The sequence below is a fragment of the Diabrotica undecimpunctata genome, chromosome 3 (genome assembly GCF_040954645.1).
Source record: "Diabrotica undecimpunctata isolate CICGRU chromosome 3, icDiaUnde3, whole genome shotgun sequence".
Classification (NCBI taxonomy): Eukaryota; Metazoa; Arthropoda; class Insecta; order Coleoptera; family Chrysomelidae; genus Diabrotica; species Diabrotica undecimpunctata.
Window position 1 is genome coordinate 92990444 of NC_092805.1, and position 22872 is coordinate 93013315.

The 22872-nt window shown below is 33.6% G+C and overlaps 2 protein-coding genes across 5 annotated transcripts in view; both read right to left on the minus strand.

Moving 5' to 3' along the window:
* LOC140435961 (uncharacterized) lies at positions 1 to 6510 on the minus strand. Its single transcript, XM_072524672.1, has 2 exons — positions 5773 to 6510; positions 1 to 354 (listed from the first exon to the last, which is right to left on the minus strand). Exons 1-2 carry the CDS (start codon positions 6508 to 6510, stop codon positions 1 to 3), a joined length of 1092 nt encoding a protein of 363 aa, XP_072380773.1.
* Positions 6511 to 18066: 11556 nt separating this feature from the next.
* The window catches only part of LOC140437062 (uncharacterized), a 65792-nt gene continuing 60986 nt past the window's right edge, over positions 18067 to 22872 (minus strand). For all 4 annotated transcript variants that reach the window (XM_072526313.1, XM_072526312.1, XM_072526310.1 and 1 more), the window contains one exon: positions 18067 to 20562. In XM_072526313.1, the coding sequence (XP_072382414.1) occupies positions 18139 to 20562 (2424 nt within the window). In that variant the 3' untranslated portion in view covers positions 18067 to 18138. The remainder of the gene's footprint in view (positions 20563 to 22872) is intronic.

Sequence of the window (22872 nt, forward strand, 5' to 3'; positions counted from 1 at the left end):
TTAGCTGGTGGATTTGGCGACGTAGTGTGTCTCCCCATATTTCAGAAGATCTGCTGGTATATCGTCCGTACCCGGCGCTTTGTGATTTTTCAGCTTATTTAAGGCCTTTTGGATTTCTTCAATGGAGGGATTTTTGACGGGCATGTCCGCTGTGATATAGATCTCTTCTTTGTGCTGTTCTTCCTGTATGATGTTTAGAAGGTCCCTAAAATACTCTTTCCATTCTTCAGTTACTCCCTTACCGTCGATTATCATACAACCTTGATTGTCTCTCAGGAAATTCATACCCGAGTCGATAGCCGTAGAGAACGGTTCGTTTTGATATTGCTGTCGGTGCGAGTTTGATAGTGATCGCTATTGTGTTATTTTGTGAATTTGTTTAGTGCAAATTAGGCCCATAATTTGGTATTCCAAAAAATCTAAGTATGGAAGAAGATGCTATTGGAGGTCATAGACCGCCCGATGAATTACATTCCGTAAACACGTCTGAAAAAACTAATATTGATGATAACAGGTCTGTAAATACTTTAATTGATTTTGAAAACCGGTATAAACCCAGCGATAAGGCCCCATTCTTTGTATATATTGAACACAAAAATAAAAATATCGGTAGGTTATTTCCAATGAAGGTAGGACATTTTTTATTAAATGATTCGTCCATTAAAAATGATGTACTTGATATAAAAACAGTTGGCATTAATAGGGTAAAAGTCATTTTTAAAACTTATTCTATAGCAAATAAAATAATTAATCATGATTTAATAAATAAAAATGATCTTATAGCTTATATTCCAAAATTTTATACACATAGAAAGGGCATAGTCCGTATGGTTGATACTTTCTTTTCGGAGAATTATTTAAAGGATGCTATAATATCCGAGAGACAAGTGGTAAATGTTCAAAGGATGCAACGAAAAGTAACGAACAACGATGGCACAACTCAATTAGTACCAAGACAAATGATAATTGTAGAATTTTTGGGAAACGAGGTTCCACAAAACATAATAATTAATTTATGCAACTTTTCAGTAGATCCATACATACACCCCGTAGTGCAATGCTATAAATGTCTCAGATATGGTCACTCCTCAAAACAATGTAAATCTAAGGACAGTAGATGTAAAAAATGTACAGACACCACCCATACTGTAGAAACTTGTAATGAAAATAATCATTGCATATATTGTAAAACCAACGATCACACCTCGTTGTCTAGAAAATGTCCAATATACGAAAAACAGAAGAAAATCAAAGCAATAATGGCATCAGAAAATATAACATTCAGAGAAGCAGAACAATTACATAACAATCCAAGTTACGCAAAAATAATAACTAATAATAGATTTTCTATTCTAAATAACACTTCCAATTTTCCCAGTTTACCTACCTCGTCTAACAATGTCCCTAATTTCACATTAAATAAACCGGTAAGGAAAACTATTCATATTTCTACAAATAATAAACGTAAAGCAACTTCTCCACCAATTTTACCCCATACCTCTGCGTCAACCTCTATCAAAAGACCTACCCCTAAATCTAATCCTATAATACCCAATCCCTACAGGGACGAATTTATTGACTATAAAGAGAAACTTATATTACTTGTCACATCTCATATTAATCAACTTATGTATACCAATAATCAATCTCAACCTATATGCAATTTAGAAAATGAATTAAGAAAACTTATTTCTAATAATTTAGAAGAAACAGGTAATAACAGAGAAACGGATAATTTAGCGACGAGTGACAATGAAAGCATTCACTCGTATTATTAATTTCCAAATGCACAGTCAACTTACTCAATCTTCCTTAAATATTTTACAATGGAATTGTAGATCGTTAGTAAGTAATAGGGATAGTCTCATAAATTATATTAATAATTCTCATGTAGATATTATAATTTTATCCGAAACTTGGTTGAAAAACCAAATAGACTTTAAATTAAAAGGGTATAATTTTGTTTCAAAATGCCGTGAAAGTGGCTATGGCGGTGTAGGCATTTTCATACTAAAGGGCATTGATTATCAAATAATTAACATTAACTATAATTTTAATACCGGAATAGAAGTGTGTGCAGTCTTACTTAACAAAATTAATATATCTTTTGTGTCTATATATAAACCATCTGACATCAGAGTAGAAAAGACTGATTGGATACATTTATTTGAACAATTCGATTATAATAAAACAGTTTTTTGTGGTGATTTTAATGCCCACCATTACATGTGGGGTCCGATCCCGGATGACCGTAATGGTAGAATATTAGTCGAAAGCATGGATTTTTTCGAATTAGTTTCTCTAAACGACGGATCACCTACTAGAATCGCCGCGAGTGGCAATCATTCTGCCGTTGATTTGACTATCACCTCAGCCTCATTAACAAATCGTATAAACTGGTCAGTATATCCCGACACATTGGGATCCGATCATTTTCCTATTAAAATAGAGCTTAAAATTAATCCTACTTCTTTCCTAATTAATCCATCAACAAAATGGAACGATTGCCGCGCTGACTGGAAGCTATTTCAGACAGATTTAGACAAACAATTATCCACAATTTTATCATCTAATAATCTTTCTAACGATGAGAAGACAGCCCTACTCTTTCAGACTATCTCTCTAGCTGCTTCCAAATCTATGCCCATAAAAAAACCTTTTACTCCCTCAATTCCAAGGCCTTATTGGTGGGATGAGGAATGTACATTCATAATAAAAAAACGATCAGAAGCATTGAAAGCGTATCGAACCCAAAGTAACTATAATAATTACATAAACTATAAAAATATAGCAGCCCAAACCAAACGATTATTTAAAACAAAGAAAAAAAGTAGTTGGATAAATTTTTTAAATAGTCTAAACAAAAGCACACCTCTTTCAAAAATATGGTCAACCGTCAGATCAATTTCCAATAACTATCAGTACAACAAAAAACCTCAACTTTCTGAAAATCTCATTAAACAGATGTTAGACCAACTTGCACCTTCATCTGCCTCTGGTAATGTTGGTAGGATTAAAGAATTTTTTCGTTTTAATACTAGTGTAGATTCCATGTCAAAACCTTTTACTCCTTCAGAACTTGATTTCGCACTAAAAAAAAGCAGAAATACAGCCCCCGGTTTGGACGGTTTTACTTATAAGATATTGGACAAATTGCCGTCAAATGCCAAAGATGTTCTCTTACAAATCTTTAATAGTTGGTGGTTGAAACAAGAATATTGCGATACTTTAAAAAATATTATCATATGCCCTTTACTCAAATTTAACTTAAACCCAGAACTTCCATCATCTTATAGACCCATTTCTCTATTATCATGTGTGACAAAATCCTTTGAAAGGCTTATAAAATTTAGATTAGAACATTTTATTGAAAGTAGTTCAGTTTTTCCCTACTCACAGTATGGATTTCGTAGAGGTCGAGGTACCATTGATGCTCTCATACATTTAGTTACGGATATTCAACTCTGTTTTTCAAAAAACGAATTTATGCTATGTTTGTTTCTAGATTTAAAGGGTGCATATGACGTGGTTGATTTGGATATATTATATTCAAAAATGGTGGGGTGTGGTATTGATAAAAGATTATCTGTAAATATAATAAATTTGTATGTGAATAGAAAAATATACTTACGGGACCATAGAAATGTATTACACGGTCCAAGAATATTATATAACGGTCTCCCACAAGGCTCAATTCTAAGTCCTTTATTATTTAATGTTTATACTGCAGATCTGCATGGTTTGATGGATGAAAAATGCAAAATAATTCAATATGCAGACGATATATGTTTATATACCAGCCATAAATCCTATGAAGATTGTATGTTGAATCTAAAACTTAGCTTTAGTAACTTAGATAAGTGGGTGAAACAAATGGGTTTTAGTATATCACAAGAAAAATCTTCGATTGTATGTTTCACTAGACGTAGACAAAAAGTCACAGGCAAATGCCAGATAGGTGATTATAATTTCCCCTTAGCAGAAGAGTATAAGTATCTAGGCATGATCCTAGATAAAAAACTCTTGTGGTCCAGCCATATAAAGTACGTAAAACAAAAGTGCGAGCGTGGAATTAACCTTCTGCGCTTCGTTTCTAAAAAAAGATGGGGTGCAGATCAAAATATCTCTTTAATGTTTTATAGATCCTACATACGATCCATTCTGGATTACGGCTGTGTTCTTTACGGTTCAACATGCAAAACAAATCTATTAACTCTTGACAGAATACAATTTAAATCAATAAAAATTTGTCTAGGAGCTATGATGTCTTCACCAAACCAAGCAGTTCTAGCAGAAGCCCAGGAACCACCTTTACACATACGTAGGCAAATGTTAGCCAACAAACGTCTAATAACATACAGATCGTTTAATACAACTATGGTTCACAAAATAGGTTTACTTTTGACAGAAAATTTAACAAATTCTTATTGGAGAATAAAAAATTCTCCTCCTCTTGCAGAATCTTTTATCGATACGAATTCATTTCAATCTTATATATTACAGCTCCCAAAATTTCCTTTTTACATACAAGACTTTGAAGTTCTGATAGACAAACCAACCATTATAATGCCCTCTTATTCAGATTTGCCAATTTTAACTAATATTATATTCAAATCCATACTAAGCAAATTAGGGGAAGATTTAACAATAATTTATACAGATGGTTCAAAAACTGTTGAAAGTACTGGTTTCGCTTTTTTTGTTTCAAACAGCAATTATGTTGAGAAATATCGAATTCCTGAATGTTGTTCTATTTTTACAGCCGAGGCTGCTGCTATACAGAAAGCACTAACTTGGTGTGTCACTAATTATTGTGAGAACATCGTAATAGTATCAGATTCTCAGGCAGTATTACAAGCTATTCGTAGCCATCCATTGGATAGTTTTCAAAACTCCATTATACTTGATATCAAAAAATTATTACATGATCTAAAATTCACAAAAAAAACAGTTACTTTACTCTGGGTTAAAGGACATAATGGAGTAATTGGAAACGAATTAGTGGATGGTATGGCAAAAAATACATCTGAGATATCAGAAATTACAAATTTTTACTACTTTAAAGATCTTTTTTCTATTATCAGGAGTATTGGCAGGGAAAGATGGATGTCAAAATATAAAGAGGTTCAGAAGTCTTCAAGAAACCATTACTTTTCTATTCATCCATGCTTACCAAAAAATATTCCCCATTTTAATTTTAACTATAATAAAGTACATTCTTCGTTAATAACCCGGTTAAAACTTAACCATGGCCTCTTTCCAGAGCATCTGCATAGGATTGGAATCTATGAAACCCCTTTCTGTCCTTGTGATGGTAAATCTGTCGGAGATTTGAACCACTTATTTTTCGATTGTCCTAATCATAGGGAACAGACTCGAAGCCTATATTTAGATTTAATTGATCTCAATATTAGCCTACCAGTTAACATCAGCAATCTGTTATCTTATTCTGACAAATCTATATATAATATTCTAATCAAGTTTATAAACGATTCTAAAATAAAAATTTAAACATCCTTATAACAATTTTCTGTGGCAAAAAGATTTTTTGTCTAATGCCATCTCTCTCTCTCACACACACACACACTCTCAGGAAATTGCTTTATAGAATTCTCTGGAGCCTGGTTTGGGCCGGTGTCTCTCCATAGCTTCATATTTTTGTTATTCATAGTTTCTTTTCTTTGTGCATATTATTTTTCTTGTTTCTTTTCAGCAGTCGTCATATTCCTTTTTACTTTGGTCTGTTTGCAGTTATAACCAAGTCTTCCTTACTGTTTGTCTTTTTTCCAGCTGTTTCCGACATTCCTCGTCATACCATGTTTTTGCCCTCTTCTGCCTACTCCTTCCAAAGATCTTGTCCGCTGTCTTGGTTATTATTTCGGTAGTCGTTTCCCATAGCTGTTCGATATCATTGTATTCTCTTTCAGAGTTCAAGATTTGTTCAAGTTGTTCTCTATAGTTTTGTTGTTTCTCTGTATTGTGAATTTCGTCCATGTTGCATTGTGGGTTTATTGTTGTTTTATTGTATTTGTGGTTAGATATTCTGGATTTGGCTTTTGCTCTGACTAAGTAATGATCTGTGTCTCCGTCTATTCCTCTTAGGCTTCTTACGTCTATAATATTGTTCCCATGACGGGCATCTACAATGATGTGGTCAATTTGGTTGCGCGTTATATGGTCGTTTGAGATCCAGGTTTGCTTATGGATGTCTTTATAAGGAAACATGGTTGACTTTATTAGCATATTATTAGCTGCTGTAGTTTCTGTGAGTCTTAAGCCATTGTCGTTGGATATATTGTGGAGGCTGTGTGTACCTATTGTGGGGTATAGGCTAGACTCTTTGCCTATTTTAGCATTAAAGTCCCCGCAGAGTATGCGCTTATCTTGTTTGGGCATCGTATCTATCTCTCTTTCTAGGGCATCGTAGAAGTCATCCTTGATATCTTCATCCTTCTCTTTCGTTGGTGCATGCGCAGAGATAATCGAAATGTTGTATCGTTCTCCCTTCATTCGTATGTAGCATATCCTTTCGTTTATAGGTTTGAAATTTAATATATTCTGTACTAGGCTGTCTCTAATCACAAAGCCCGTTCCAAATTCATGTCTTTCGTTTTTGTTACCGCTGAAGAAGATGGAGGATTTTACTTATTTTTATATTTTCATCGTCTGGCCATCTTATTTCTTGGAGTGCTGTTATATCCATTCCTATGTTTTCCAGTTGCTCCACAGCATTTATAGCAGCTTCAGGTCTGTACCAACTTTGCACATTCCAAGTTCCGATATTCATAGTCCTTTTACATTGCATTTGTCGTTTTTTGTGTTTATTTGTCTGGTTCCGAAGCAAAGTTGCAGTTTTCATAACTAGTTTCTTTTTCCGAGGGTGGGTAGTTAACCCTCTGCTCAACCCTCTTTTTTTATCCGGGCATGGGACCGGCTGCAGTAAGGTGATTTCCGAGCTACTTAATCCACCTGTTCCTCACCCTACCCCAGGCAGAGTTATATACGAAACAGTTGATAAGCTATAATTAATGTAAACCTTAGACAAGGAAAGAGAGAGGACAGGTAACACTCATTTAATAAAACTTCGAAAAGTGGAGCCAGTTTCGATGTGACCGCCATGTTTGGTGCCTCTACGTTGCCCATTACAACCTCTCGCAGTGTTACCAGGTTTACTGATTTTTCAGTAGATCTACTGATTTTAGCTTTAATTTACTGAAACACTATATCGATCTACTAAAAAACATGTAATGATAAAGTCATGTTCAAAAAATGATTATTGTTGGTGTTCAATTTTGAAAAAAATCTATTTATTGGTATATATACAGGGTGGTCCTTAAGTAATTGTACAAATGAAAACCGTAAATTCTACACTTTAAAATATTACGGTTTAAGTCAACTTTCTTTAATAAAATGTTGATATTAAGAAAGATACAGGGTGTTAAAGTTAAAATTTAAAATTCTATTTTTCGCTATAACTTTCATGTTTCTAAAGATTTATGCATAAAAATTTACAACTGGGTACTTTTAAATATGAGAAATTATAATTTGATGCACACTTCGATGTAGCTGATAGAGGGCGCTACATATGCCACATATGTGACATAAATTTGCACTTAACTTTTTTGCTCTTTGATTTACCTGTATTTGTGATAAAAAGATACATTATTTTAACAAAAAAAAGGTATACTTCTTAATAATTTCAAAACTTAACAGTTTTCCTAATAATCACATTTTATAAATCAGCTGCATAATTCTGATTTAAGGCAATTACTCCAGGCAACGAAGGAAAAATGGACAAAAACATTAATAAATCTAAATGTTGGTATAAAATACCTTTAACTAAAGTTAATAGTTAACGAAATATTAAATAAAATAAATATATCAGCAGGATAATTTATAATAGAATTTGACAAAAACAGAATAATAGGATTTTTCATCAAACATTTTACGTTTTATGTTAAATTAAAGTCAATCAAAACATTTTGTTTAAAAACTAGATTAAGAAATAGTCAAACTAAATAACATAACTTTTTGTCAAAGTAAGTGTTCGATATGTCCACCATTTTCTTTAATTCATTTGTGAATATATTACATAAAAGATCGTCTCATATTAAATAGCATTATTGGTTTTAAAGAAACTGCAGCAGTATTTATTTCTTCCCATAGTTGGTTGCGAATGTTTATGGGATTCTTATAGACACGTTGTTTTAATACGCCCCATACACCAAAATCAAGCGGAATAAATTCTGGGCTACGTGGTGGCTATAATGTATAATGGATGAATATATTCTTTTGGATACATATCCAAACCTTATGGTATATTATGGAACTACATCTTATTTGTCGCACAGGTTAAATAATGTATTAAACTGTGATGTATCTGATTCATTGGTGACTTATATAAACACGGAATAACCAATCGATGACATTACTTATTTATATGATTACGTTACAGCTTACGAGTAACTGTAATTACATATCGAACAAATGGTCTATTATGAATAACTAACGAACTAATATTATGCTGAACTAAATAACCTGTGTGTTTTATAACAATATCGGCTATCAATCCAACGATGATGTTTTTGTAAAAATGCTGAGTCTTTAAGGTTAGGTTGGTAGCAAAAGTATTATGAAACAAGACACATATGTGTTATTCAATACCTGTGCTTTAGTTTCTAATTGTCCTAATAAAAATTAGTAAACAATTTACGTAATGAATAATAAGTATTCTTTTGGGATTTTTTATAAATTAAATAATTACATCAATATCTCACGACATTGCCAAGGAATATGACTGCCACGATCAATCCAACGTTCAGGACAGTTATATTTAAGTATGTTCTCACTGCCTTCTCTATAGAATGTGGTGGTGTACCATCTTATATAAACCACATATTTTGGGTTTTCAGCATTTTACAATTGGGAAAAAGTAATACAACACCAGTAGGTATAGAAACTTAAGAAGCGATAGAAAAGGGAAATTGTAAACATGATGACGGCCAACGTCTGAATACGGACACGGCACCTAAAGAACAAGATGAAGAATATTTTCTTCAATAAAACATTTAGCAGCCATAACAAAAATTTTGTAATGTTACATTATCATCTTTGAGTTCTTGTAATAAGAATAAACTGTGAATTATGCTTATCTACAGGTATTCAGTGCTTTACCGCACACATATTACAGCTAAGAATTATTATGCAGCTGACTTAACATAAAATGCGAATATCTCGAAAACGGTTAAATTTTGAGGTTACTAATAAGTATACCTTTTCCTTGTAAAAATAATGTATCTTTAATATTTTTTAACACAAATAGAGCACACATGTGGCATATGTGGCGCCCTCTATCAGTTTCATTAAAGTTTGTATAAAATTATAATTTATCCTGCTTTAAAGCACCCAATTATAAATTTTTGTCCAAAAATATTTACAAACCTAAAAGTTATAGCCAAAAATAGAATTTTAAATTTCCACTTTATATCTTTTATATTTATAAACTTTTATATCTTTATTTCCACCCTGTATCTTTCTAAATATCAACATTTTATTGAGGCAAGTTGACTTAAATCGAAATATTTTAAAGTGTAGAATTTACGGTTTTCGTTTGTACAATTACTTAAGGACCACCCTGTATATATATATATATATATATATATATATATATATATATATATATATATATATAAATTAATTACTATTTAAATTAGAATAAGCCACAAATAAAGGTTAAAGTACGTTTATTGACGTTTCAATTTCCACTTCGGAAATCGTTCTCAAAATACAAACATTATTAAATTAAATAAATTTTGTTTTTTTGTTACTTAGTGAAAAATTCTTCTAATAATTTAATTTTATCTGACTCATCTATATTGATAATTCAGACATACATTATACATTTTAAAGTAGACGACTTTAAAATGATATTGCCAATATTGTTGAGTTGCGTTCCTGGGACGACTTTACTTATAAGATAGTTCATTCGATTACATGAAATCAACTTTAACTTGAGAATATCCATCAGAAAAGATCATAACATGTAATTCGTCTTTAAAAAGATAACTACATGCCATGATGACAATAAAATTCTCCTGTTAGTGATTCCATAGTAAATTATGAGGGAAAACCAGGAAAAAAACCTCATAATACTATCCCGACATGGTAAATATTTGATCGTGCATTTAGTTTACCTTCAATAAACACGAAATTCCGATTTTATATGTTTGTTATTTAAAAAACATAAATGATGTATCCTCTATATCAGGGGTGGCCAACCTTTTTAAGTCGAGTGCCAATATGAGAACAAAAAAAATTTGGCGTGCCACTAAAATTTTTCGACATACTAACATTAATAATATACGGTACAATATGTATTTCTTATGTAAATTCCACATTTTTCCGTTTAGTCAAGATAGTGGAGGTTTAAAAAATAACGTAATAAGTAAAACATAACAACAAACTTACTTTATTGTTAATAAAAATAAAATAAAAACGTTAAACAAAAAAACTTAAATATTTTCTTATTATCTAAAATTCAAATTATTAAACAGTTACTTATTTAATGTGGTATTTGAACTTGTATTTTTTAATTAATTCATCTATATTGGGATTAATTTCGGAACTAGCCAACAGAATTAGATTTTTTAAATGCATGTCAGTTAATCGTGACCGATATTTTGATTTTATTATGTTCATAATAGAGAACATTTGCTCACAAACGTACGTTGAACCAAATCTACAACAATATCTTAGAGCTAACTCGTGTAAATTAGGAAAATTGTTTGCTGGTACAAATTTCCAAAATTCAATATAATTGGAATCAGTAACAGTTGAAATAATTTCCCTATAATTGGTTTTTAGTATAGTGTGGTTCTGTAAATCAATAATTTCGATCTGTATTTCAGCTGAGTAACAATTGATATCTTGCAGAGAAATAGAAAAAGGATTTATGAAAAGGTCAACATTCATTTTGTCTTTTTGAAAATCTTCAAACCGGGTATTGAATGAACCTAGCAAAATAGATATAAGGTTTTTAAATTTGTCATAATTTGGAGTTCTACTGACCTTGTTGGCTAATTCCTGCATTATTGTGAAATGTGTCAATCTCTATTCTCCAAAATCGTTACAAAAAAGCATAAGTTTATTCACAAAAGAAGATATATGACCAACTAGAGTAGGAAAAATACAATTTTTTCCCTGTAATCTTAAATTTAATAAATTTAAATGTCTCATAATAGTGAGAAAAGCTAAATCCCAAAGCCAATCTTTATCATTAAGTAACGAGCACTCACTGGGTAGTTCATTGTTTTCTTGCAAATATTTTAAGACGCACTCCTTCAAGTTCCAAAACCTTTCGAGTGCATTTCCTTTGGAGAGCCAGCGCACACTGCAATGGAGAAGTAACTCTCCATCTTGCTCCGTTTGTTCCGCGAACAGTTCTCGAAATTGTCGTCGATTCAATGCCCGAGCTCGTATTTTGTTAATGCAGCGTGTTACAGGGTCAACAACAGATGACATGTTTAGGTCCTTGGCACAAAGAGCTTCCTGGTGAATAATACAATGGTACTTAAAAACTTTTCTTCCCAAATAGTTTTCCAGTAATGTAACAAACCCCTTTAGTCTACCAACCATGCAAGGAGCTCCATCTGTACAAACACTATCTAATTTTGACCATTCAACTTTGTTGACTTCGATTACGTTTTTAAGCTGTTGAAAAATGTCCTCTCCTGTTGTTGTGACTAGTTGGCGCAAATCCAGAAGCTCTTCGGCATTTTCAAAATTATCATTGGTATAACGGACAAAAATGCTTAACTGCGCATTTTCTGTGTTGTCACAACTTTCATCCAACGCTAAAGAAAAGAATTTGCAGGATTTTAATCCACTTATAATTTGGGAAACAACATCCTGGCCCATATCATCTATACGGCGCATGACTATAATGCAATATTATCGACCATATTTTTGATCTTTACATCTCCCACATTTTTAGCAAATATTGCCAGACTATTTTTAATTATCTCCTCTCCATCAGAGTAGGCTTTTTTCTTCCGGGCTAACAGCAGAGAAAGTTCATTATGATGTTTTAACCATAGTTTCCATTTCATCACTTCTCTTCTGAAACAGTGACTGTTGGCTGGCTAGGGGTTTCTTTTTTTTTTCAATAAAGTCGGCTCGCAAATGTGAACCAATAGGATATTTGTTGCTGAAGTCCTTATGCAGTTGTTTATAATGTCGTTCCAGGTTAAATTTTTTCGGAACTGCTACAGACAATCCACATATCAAACAAACAGGCTTTGAAGTATTACGATTAGTAAATAAAAATTGTTCTTCCCAAGCAGGTTGAAAATCGCGAATTGCAATATCATCTTCGTATTTTCGTTTTGAAGTCGAAGGCTTACTCGTGGACATATCGAACAAATACTTTTAAAATTTTAAAGAAACAATGCGCGATGACAAAATGTGCACATACAACGGGGCAGTTTAAAATTAACTAAGCAAGGGTAACGCAGTCCTATTGCGTCCTATTGTACATTACGACAGCTAGGATCACGTGCACCAATCGCAGCAATATTGCTCGCCAGAGGATGCAATGATGCCGCATCTATCGTAACTTCCGTAAACCTACCAAGTTTCTTCTTATTATTTTTTGTTTTTCAAGTTTTAATTTTTTTGAAAGTGTTTTAATCCAAAACGCTACGCGTGCCACTGATAGGACTCAATCGTGCCACAGATTGGCACGCGTGCCGCGGGTTGGCCACCACTGCTCTATATGTTACTGACTTACCAATACTGGTATTTTCCCTTTAATAACTTCCTGTTTTAATATTGGTAACCAGCGGTTACGCGATTGGAATTCGCGACACAATTGGTCTCATTTAGCATTTGCTATTGTTATCCTTGGGTCCTAAATTTGGCTTACAGCCAACTTTCAGAGATTACTGTGTTAATAGAATCTTAGCAGGTGTTGAAAATATTTTGTCACATGCTGGCAATTCCGACCTTTTATCTCTTAGGTCTTCTTCCAACAATATTCTGTTGAATTTTTCTAATCGCCCTAAACAACCCATATCTGCGTTAGATAAGATTTACAGGGAGATGGTATCGTTTTTAAAAATCCACCCTAATCTGCTCGTTCTTACTAGTGATAAAGGGAATGCCACTGTCCTCATGGATAGAGATCAATATCTTAGTCTTAGTCAATCGTTGTTAGATGATGATAGATACTATCAACCTCTCTCTACCAACCCTTGCTCTAAATTAACTAATAAAATAAATAAATTCATTACTCACTTAAAAAACTTAAAAATATTTACATTATTATGATGGGTATGCACCCAAATTTTATTGTTTACCGAAAATTCATAAGCGCACATTGAGCATGAGGCCGATTGTTTCCTCCATTAATTCACCAAATATTAATATTTCAAAAATTTTAACTGACATATTATCAAAATCTTATAATTATAATAACAACTTTAATATTGTTGATTCTTTTCACTTTAGTGAATTTATTAATAACTTTGAACTTCCACAAGGTTACATTTTAGTGAGTTTTGATGTGGTATCTCTTTTCACTAATTTACCTCTTTCCAGTGTCACTACCTCCTTAAGAAATCATTGGAACTCTATCCAACCTAACTGTTCTGTATTCTGGGATGTATTTGCAGAACTGTTGTAATTAGTATTTGACACTAATTTTTTGGTCTTTGATGACAAATATTATCTTCAAATTTTTGGGACACCTGTGGGTTCCTCAATCTCTCCCATCCTAGTTAATTTTGTACTGGATGATTTAGTATCTGACCGTTTGGGTCTTTTAGATTTCCAAATCCCTTTTATTAAGCGGTATGTTGATGACTTATTATTAGCCTTACCCCCAGACAAGATACAGGCCACCTTGTCTTTGTTCAATGAGTTTGATCCTCACTTACAGTTCACTGTTGAACTTGAGGACCTCATCACAAATAATATTTCCTTCTTAGACATACGTGTCATTAGAATTGGAGATTACACCTTAACCACAAGTTGGTTAGTTAGAATAATATCAAATAATTTCATTAATAACACTGTTCTTTATTAGTAATACTCTACTTGGGACTTCAACCACCTATTACTCATCTCTACCTTATTTTCCTCAAGTTACTGAAAAACTTATTAAATTTCTTATTGTTTGTGTTTTCATATTGCTCTTTTTAGATGAACTGATGATGCTTTCTGAATAGAAAGCGAAACGTCTTCAATAAATAGATGAAGTAGCCACCTTCTTTGTCTTTTTTCTCCACCTTTTGACCGAAAAACCCACCACTCTTCGAGTGATCCTTAATTTATATATATATATATATATATATATATATATATATATATATATATATATATATATATATCCATTACTCTCAATTTACTGAAAAAATAAAATATAACCTGGCAACAAAAAAAAATAAAATATAACTAATGAACAAAGTTCGAAGTCAAACTTCTCCGAACGCACACAAGTTCGTGAATGCTGTTCATCCTTAACTCTATTTGATCGACGTATTCTTCGCCTGGAATATGTTTTTCCAAAGGTTTTAGTTATAAGAATTTCCTAGAATAGTTATCATGGCAATACACTACGATAACAAAAACATTACTGATCATGGTGATCGGATCCCAAGACCCGGCAGGGGAGGATGCACACAAACAAATAGTAGGGCCTCCCTGGTCGTCAGCCAGCGAAATCCCTACGGCCTAAAAAAGGAAGCAAGTCCTCAACACCTAAGGATTGGAACTTGGAATGTACGAAGTATGTACGAGAGCGGCAAAACTCATAACACTGTAAAAGAGATGAAAAGATTAAAAATTGATATATTGGGAATTAGTGAAACACACTGGCAAAACTCTGGACAATGCGATATACTTGGATATAAAGTTTACTATGCTGGAAACGACACAACACATCACAGAAACGGCACCGCAATAATAGTTGCCCCACGTATTAATTCGGCAGTAAAATCTTTCACTCCCCATTCAGATAGAATAATGCTTTTACAAATTCAAGCAACACCGGTGAATATTAACATATTACAGGTATACGCGCCAACGGCAGATAAAGATGAGGTAACCAGCGAAGAATTCTATGAACAACTGGGAAGCCTGATGAAAATGACAAAAAAACATGAAGTAACAATAGTGATGGGAGATTTTAACGCAAAGGTTGGCAGAGGCAAGGTGAATGAGATCGTGGGTAACTTCGGCCTAGGAGAGAGAAACGATAGAGGTGATAGACTTATATGCTTCTGCCAGGAATATAACCTGCTATTAAGTAATACACTCTTCAAGCTCCCCAAACGTCGACTTTACACATGGAAATCCCCCGCTGACTCACCTGACAACATCATAAGGAATCAGATAGATTATATAGCAGTGCCAACAAGATATAAAAACATGATAAAATCATCAAAAACGTACCCAGGTGCCGATGTTCCTACGGACCACAATCTGTTGGTATGCAGAATGGTCATGAGAGTAAAACGGCTCGAGAAAAGATCTAATTTAAACACAATTGATATTAAGAAACTCACTAACCCAAAAACCGAAATAAAAGTACGAGAACAACTAGGAAAGAAAATAAACGACATTAACGAGAACACGTCGGACATAATAGAGAGATGGGATAAATCGAGGGAAGCAATCCAAACAACATGCGCGACTCTATTAAAGCGTGACAGACGAAAGAAGAACGAATGGATGTCTGATGAGATAATGGATATGATGGATGAAAGACGTAAATTCAAGAATAAAAATGAAGAAAAATACCAGCAGATCCACAAAATCATAAGAACGAAAATTCGAGAAGCCAAAGAAAAATGGTTTTCCAACGAATGCAGGGAAATAGAACAATACGAACGAAAATACGACAGTTACAATATGCACAAAAAAATAAAATCAATGACAAACAAGAGGAAATTCAATAAGTCACCCAACAGCATAAAAGATGGCGATGGAAATCTTATCTCGGAGCCATCAACGATCTTAGAAACATGGAAATCATACATAGAAAAATTATTTGCATCTGACAGGACTGATGATCACCTATATGGAGAAGGAGAAACAGGACCTTCAATCCTTAAATCGGAGATAGAAGATGCCATTGCAGCACTAAAAAACAATAAGTCAGCAGGTCCGGACAATGTACCCTGCGAAATATTAAAGATCCTATGTAAATCGGACAAACAGTTCCTTGATAATCTAGTTGAACTTTTTAACAACATATATAATAGCGGTAAAATCCCGGAGAACTGGCTGCAGTCAACATTTATTACAATCCCGAAGAAACCAAAGGCCCAGATCTGTGATGACTACCGGCTTATAAGCTTGATTAATCATGTCACTAAAGCGTTCACTAAGATCATTCATAGAAGAATATATGATAAATGTGAGTCAAATATTGATAGATCGCAGTTTGGCTTTCGGAAAGCACTTGGAACTAGAGAAGCAATTTTCGCTCTCCAGGTGCTTATACAGCGGTGTAGAGACGTTGATAAGGACGTGTATTTGTGCTTTGTGGATTTTAGAAAAGCATTTGACAATGTCAATCATGAACAATTGATAGATATTCTGCGAAAGACAGGTATTGACGACAAGGACATTCGAATTGTGGCAAACCTATACTGGGGTCAAACAGCAAGAGCAAAAATTGGCAACGAACTCACTAAAAGTGTGCAGATCAAAAGAGGTGTCCGTCAGGGTTGTATATTATCCCCACTCCTATTCAATATTTATTCCGAAGAAATATTTAATAAATGTATGGAAAATGCAAATGACGGCATAAAAATAAACGGCGAGTTAACAAACAATATAAGATATGCCGACGACACGGTGATCCTTGCCAGTACCATAGACGAATTACAGCAGGTAATGGAAAGAGTTTATTTAGTTAGTGAGGAATACGGCCTGAGCCTCAACTTCAAGAAGACAAAGTGGATGCTGATAAGCAGGAAGCAACAGCCTGCTCGACAGTTACGGATAAGTAACATACTAATTGACCATGTAGAATCTTATGTGTACCTTGGCACCAACGTAAATGCAAAATGGGAACAGGCCACAGAAATTAAGGCGAGAATAGAACGAGCTAGAGCAGCATTTAGCAATATGAAAAAGCTCCTCATAAGCAGGGATTTGTCTCTTCCCCTAAAACTACGACTAGTTAAATGCTACATTTTTCCGATCTTACTGTATGGTGTGGAGGCCTGGACGCTGACGGAGACGCTCACGAGAAAACTAGAAGCATTCGAAATGTGGGTGTACCGACGCATTCTTCGTATATCCTGGACCGAACATGTCACCAACACAGAGGTAATCCAAAGAATCGGAAAGGAGAAAGAAATCGTGAATACAATTAAACAAAGAAAGCTTGAATATCTAGGCCACATATTGAGACACGATAAGTACCGTCTACTGCAATTGATTGTCCAGGGAAAAATAGACAGTAAGCGAGGGCCAGGCAGGAGAAGACACTCGTGGCTCCAAAATCTGAGGAAGTGGTTCGGGCTCACATCGGTCGAACTATTCAGAAGCGCCGCAAATAAGATCAGAATTGCCATGTTAATAGCCAACGTTCGCAACGGACAGGGCACTTGAAGAAGAAAGGTTTTAGTCCAACTCAAGATCATGGCAGATTGACTTCACGATCCAATATTAAACAAACTAGTAAACAAACGAGAGTTTCTGTACTTTTTTAACTGTTTTTTGACACGCCGCGCCGTGTATTTTCGTACTGAACAAACTATATAGCAAGTATCGAAGACTCTACTTCCTTTGTATCCAATCTAATCTGTAGCGTTATTGATTCTTTACCTATTGACCCCAAATTCAATATAGTTCGACCTTGGATCAAGATTTTTAAGACTTTCAATTTGTCGCACAGGTAGACAGACAAAAGTACATTTTCAAGTGGGATCTGTGTAATGTATTATAGAATGTATATAGTTTATTTAAATAATACTCTTATGCTGTACCTTATTAATTAATACTTACCAACTACTGTAAAAGTCAACATTCTTTCAAAAAAATACACAAAATATATCAAATTTAGACTGTATTAAAAAAAATTGAAAAAATGATACAAAACATACGAAACAAATAATTAAATATTGGTCACTTTGATTTTTGTTTTATTTCGTAAATAGCTTTTGCTGGTGGTTCACATCGTCCGCATGGTGTAATTGCATAAATTGAAATATATAATACAGATGAAAGATCAAGGGAGTGGATCATAGCACACGTTCTCCAGCCACTTAAGATCTTAGACTTCCGCTTCCCGTTAATTTCAATGTCATAGCCGGTGATAGCTTTACTTTTTGGACATTTCCATTCTACTACAATACTATCTACAGTTATTCTTTTAACGTTAATCACTTTGAAACCAGTTAGATTTACAAATTTGTTGTCTTTGTGGAATTTTCCACATTTGCAAGCGACGCCCTGTAACTTTGGTCTATCAACACTTTGTGTTTCAACGTTCTTTGTAACTTTAATATCGTTTGTATTATTTATTACATACTTGTTCTTCCAAGTATTACTTGCTTCATTTAAACCAGCAATTGATTGAACAAAGTCAGAAGCATTTATCATTTCCGTTGTATGGTGGTTTTTACAATCTAGAGGAATATTTTCTGCTTGAGTTGTTCGGCAGTACGGTTGTAGTATATAATATGGCGGCAAATCTGATTCTTTTTTATCTTTACATGTTAGCCTAAGATTAGGAGATAATGTATTAGGTTTATTGTAGGTATCATAATTTATTGTTCGGATTAATTTGCTATGTCGTGGACTTACATTGTTGTCCCCAGTATTATAGTAAATATCAGGATGGGGACTAGTACACACAGGACAATCGCAAGTATTGCCTCGTCTGCGTTGACCAGGTATAGCCGTTGAAGGTCTAATTATAACAGTTTCCTGCTGTAATACTGGAATATTTGGTACTGATATTCTTGGAGGATTGTAACATGTAAATTGTTGAATATCGTCGCTCTGTTCAGTAATATCATGATCACATTCACTCTCTTGTTGAATACTGGTCGAGATATTGAAAAACGTTGTGCTGCTAGTATAACGTTTTAGTTCGTCCGTTATTTCTTTAATTGTTTTGTCATCAGCTTTACAGTGTTTCTTTAAATTCTTGAAAGCCGTACTAAGTTCTGATATAGATTCTTCATATTCGGATGACTTTTTAAGCACAGAGGGTTCATGTGAATTATGAGCATATTTCTCTTTAAATCCTTTAATTTTGTTAAGAGTTTTTTTGAGGATTTTGATTTGTTCCTCATATTTAGACTTGTCTTTCAGGAAAGAATTATTGTTCTCTGTAAGGACGTAAGGTTTTTCCGGTAGATTTGGATCTAATTGGTTGAAGACAGTACGGTTGTAAGTTACATCGCTTTGAGAAAATGGAAACACTTCTTCAGAATACTGTATTGGTTTGGATCTAGACAAACCAAACTGCTTAAACTTGTTTATCTCTGCACTCCTAGTAACCCCTCGCGTTTTCCCACTTTTTGATGATTTATAGTTCTTTTTTCTTTTGGTTTGTATCCGAACTGGTATTGTTGATTGTGGATGCAACATTGGCAAATAGTTATATAAGTTTTCTACCTCAATTTTTTGACCATTTGCAGCTTTTAGTTTTTTGGGTTCTGGTAAATGTGTAAGGTTCTCTAATTTTTCGTGAACAACAATTGGGTCAACAAAAGCTTGATAAGCAGCATACGAATGATACTGTTTCATTTTAGAATTTTTTGGTACATATTCTGATTGTTGCTCAATATGTGTTGGTTGTGACATTGGAATCTCCAGGCAAGTGCATTTAGCTTGTAAGGTAGGAGAAGGATTATTAGGATTATTCTTCTTTATAGTTTTTCCTTCTATTTTGTTATTTAAAATACAGTCAGTGCAACTACAAGGGCTGCACGTACAAATCTTTTTGTTGTCACCTAATTCTTCTTCTCGAATTTCATATTCTCGAGTTTGATATTTAATAAATTTACAATTCTTGCACTTACATTGTTCACAATAACATTTCATATTATCATTTTTTTCAACTTTTTTGGTGTGACACGTTAAGCATGAACAAGCACTGCAGCTACAAAGTGAATTTGTTTCTTTATCACTTAATGCAGAGGTACTGTCACTAAATTTACATTTCTTACAAATACATTCAGTACCCATTTTATCTTTTGATGTTTTTCTTGAATCGCATACTTTACAAGTGCAGTGAGGTGGGGTTTTTGTATTTGGTATATCTTGAATCTTTTTTTGTTGTTCGGGTTTGTTAAAAAGACAGTCTACACAGTTGCAAGTACTGCAATGGCACTTTATAAACTCTATTGTAGAAGTCTTTTGTAACTCTTCACAAAGACATTCTTTACAAATACAATCACGATCATGAGTAGATCTGGTTATTTGAACGGGTTTTCTGACTTCCAAAGTTTTTTCGGTACTGCCGCCGCACTTACATTTTTCGCAGGTACATTTAGGGCTAGGGCTACTTTTATATTTACTTTCTAACTTATTTTCATCCTGCAAGCCAAAACGAGTTAATATTAAAAAAGTTTAAATGGTTAAAAAAAATAAAAAATAAACGAGCGGGTTAGAAAAATATACCAGGTAAAGAAAAATACAAAAAAGTACAATATATCCATTATTATGAAATATATATATATATATATATAAATATATATATATATATATATATATATATATATATATATATATATATATATATATATATATATATATATATATATATATATATATATATAGACTAATTTTCCTGTAGAAAAAAATGGAATTGAAATTAAGTGCAGAACCTACTTAGTATATATAACGGATTTTGGAGACATGAAATCAAGAAATTCGCCAAAAAACTAAATGCCATATCTAAAAATCATAAGCTTACTTATGATTTAGAAATCTGGCTATTATGCCCATAGTCATATACACAAATAGACTGACCGCTGCCATACAGTCGCACTCCCCCAGTGCGACAAAGAAAACTTACGCAAAGCAGTCCGTGCATCCCTTTCTAGTGGGCCGGGTTTATCGACCACGTAACCTTCTCATTGGTCATTTAGGTCAGGGTTGGGAACTGGTTTGCGTCAGTTTTCTCTGTCGCACTGGAGGAACGGCCATGTATTGCAGCTATCAGTGCATTTGTATATGTATATGATTAGGCCAATTAAGTTAATTTTTTACTCGACACAACTGTATAGAAGGCTTTGACAGTTGAAATGTGTAGTGTGAGATATTACATAAGACAATAAGACTCTTATTTAGGAATTTATTAATTTTTTAGTGGAAATATTTTTAAATAAATAATCAAAACGTCAAACTCATTATTTTGGTCATAACTAAAAAATTTGCCTATTTAGAGATTTGACGTTAACAGACAACCTTTTTTAGAAAAAAAAAAAAAACGTACATAAAATGAAATCTGCTAAATTAAAATAGGATAATCAAAAAGAAAGTTATTGCAAAATGAACAACAAAATAGCTGTTTTTTAATATTGTTATTACCTTTTTGATTATTTCTTAAAATTTGTTTAAATGTACCTGAACTTGAGGGTCTCATCGTGTTTGAATTGTGTGCAAAAGATAGGCCTTCTTCTTCATGTACCTTGTCCGTTCCGAACGTTGGCAATCAACATGGCTATTCTGACTTTGTTTACGGCAGATCAGTTTTGGAGCCATGAGTGTCTTCTCCTCCCTGGACCGCTTCTGCTGTCTATTTTCCCTTGAACGATCAGCTGTCATCAAAAAGATCAAAAGATAGGCCAGATCGGTCAAATAGTTTTGGCAAAATTTAATTTGTTATTAAGACGTACTAATAACCTATGGAAAAAAAGTCCAAAAAAACTACATTTATGTACACAAAATAATGTAATACTAAATAGCACTTTAAAAAAAGTGTTCTAGACCCCTTAGCATCCTAGATTGCTTTTTTTTTAATAGCATCACCATCATCATTCTGGCTTTACAACCTAAGTGGGTCCTAGCCTCCTTAAGAATTTCTCTCCAGTCGTCCCTATCCATCGCCTTCCTCCGAGCACGTATTCCCATATTTCTCATGTCTTCACCTATGTTGTCAAAGAACCTTGTTCTGGGTCTTCCTCTTCTTCTCTGACCAATAGGTCTATCAAGAAGCGTTTTTCTAGCTGGGTCATTTTGTTCCATCCGCATTACATGCCCTATCCACCTCAGACGTCTTATCTTAATATGTTTTACGATATCTGGGTTCTGGTATATTCTATAAAGTTCGATGTTGTATCGTCTTCTCCACACTCCATTATCATTCACTGCTCCAGAGATTTGCTTTAGTACTTATCTTTCGAAACATTTCTTCATTACTTTTTGTTACGGTCCAGGTCTCTGAACCATATGTTAGTACTGGGCATATTATTGTTTTGAAGAGTTATATTTTTGTATTTCTCGATATAATTGTGGATTTAAAGAGGAAATTAAGCCTTGATTTACACTGGTTTCTTATATATTGAACCAATGGTTGTGATTTGTAACATACGTATTACTTTTTCCAAAGCCAGATTGAATATTATATAGACGAGAGGGTCTCCCTGGTGCAATCCTTTCAATGCTTTGAACATTTCTCTTTTATTCACAGATTCGTAGGCTGCTTGTAGTTTATAAATATCTGCTGAGTATCAATGCTATATTCCAGTGTTGCTAAAATTTTTTTAAGGGTTGTAATTTGATGAATTGTTGATTTACCACCTCCGAAACCAGCCTGGTATTTTCCTGCTATCCGTTCTGCTTATGGTGTCATACGGTGACATAGTACTGAAGAAAATATTTTATACGCTGTATTTAGAAGCT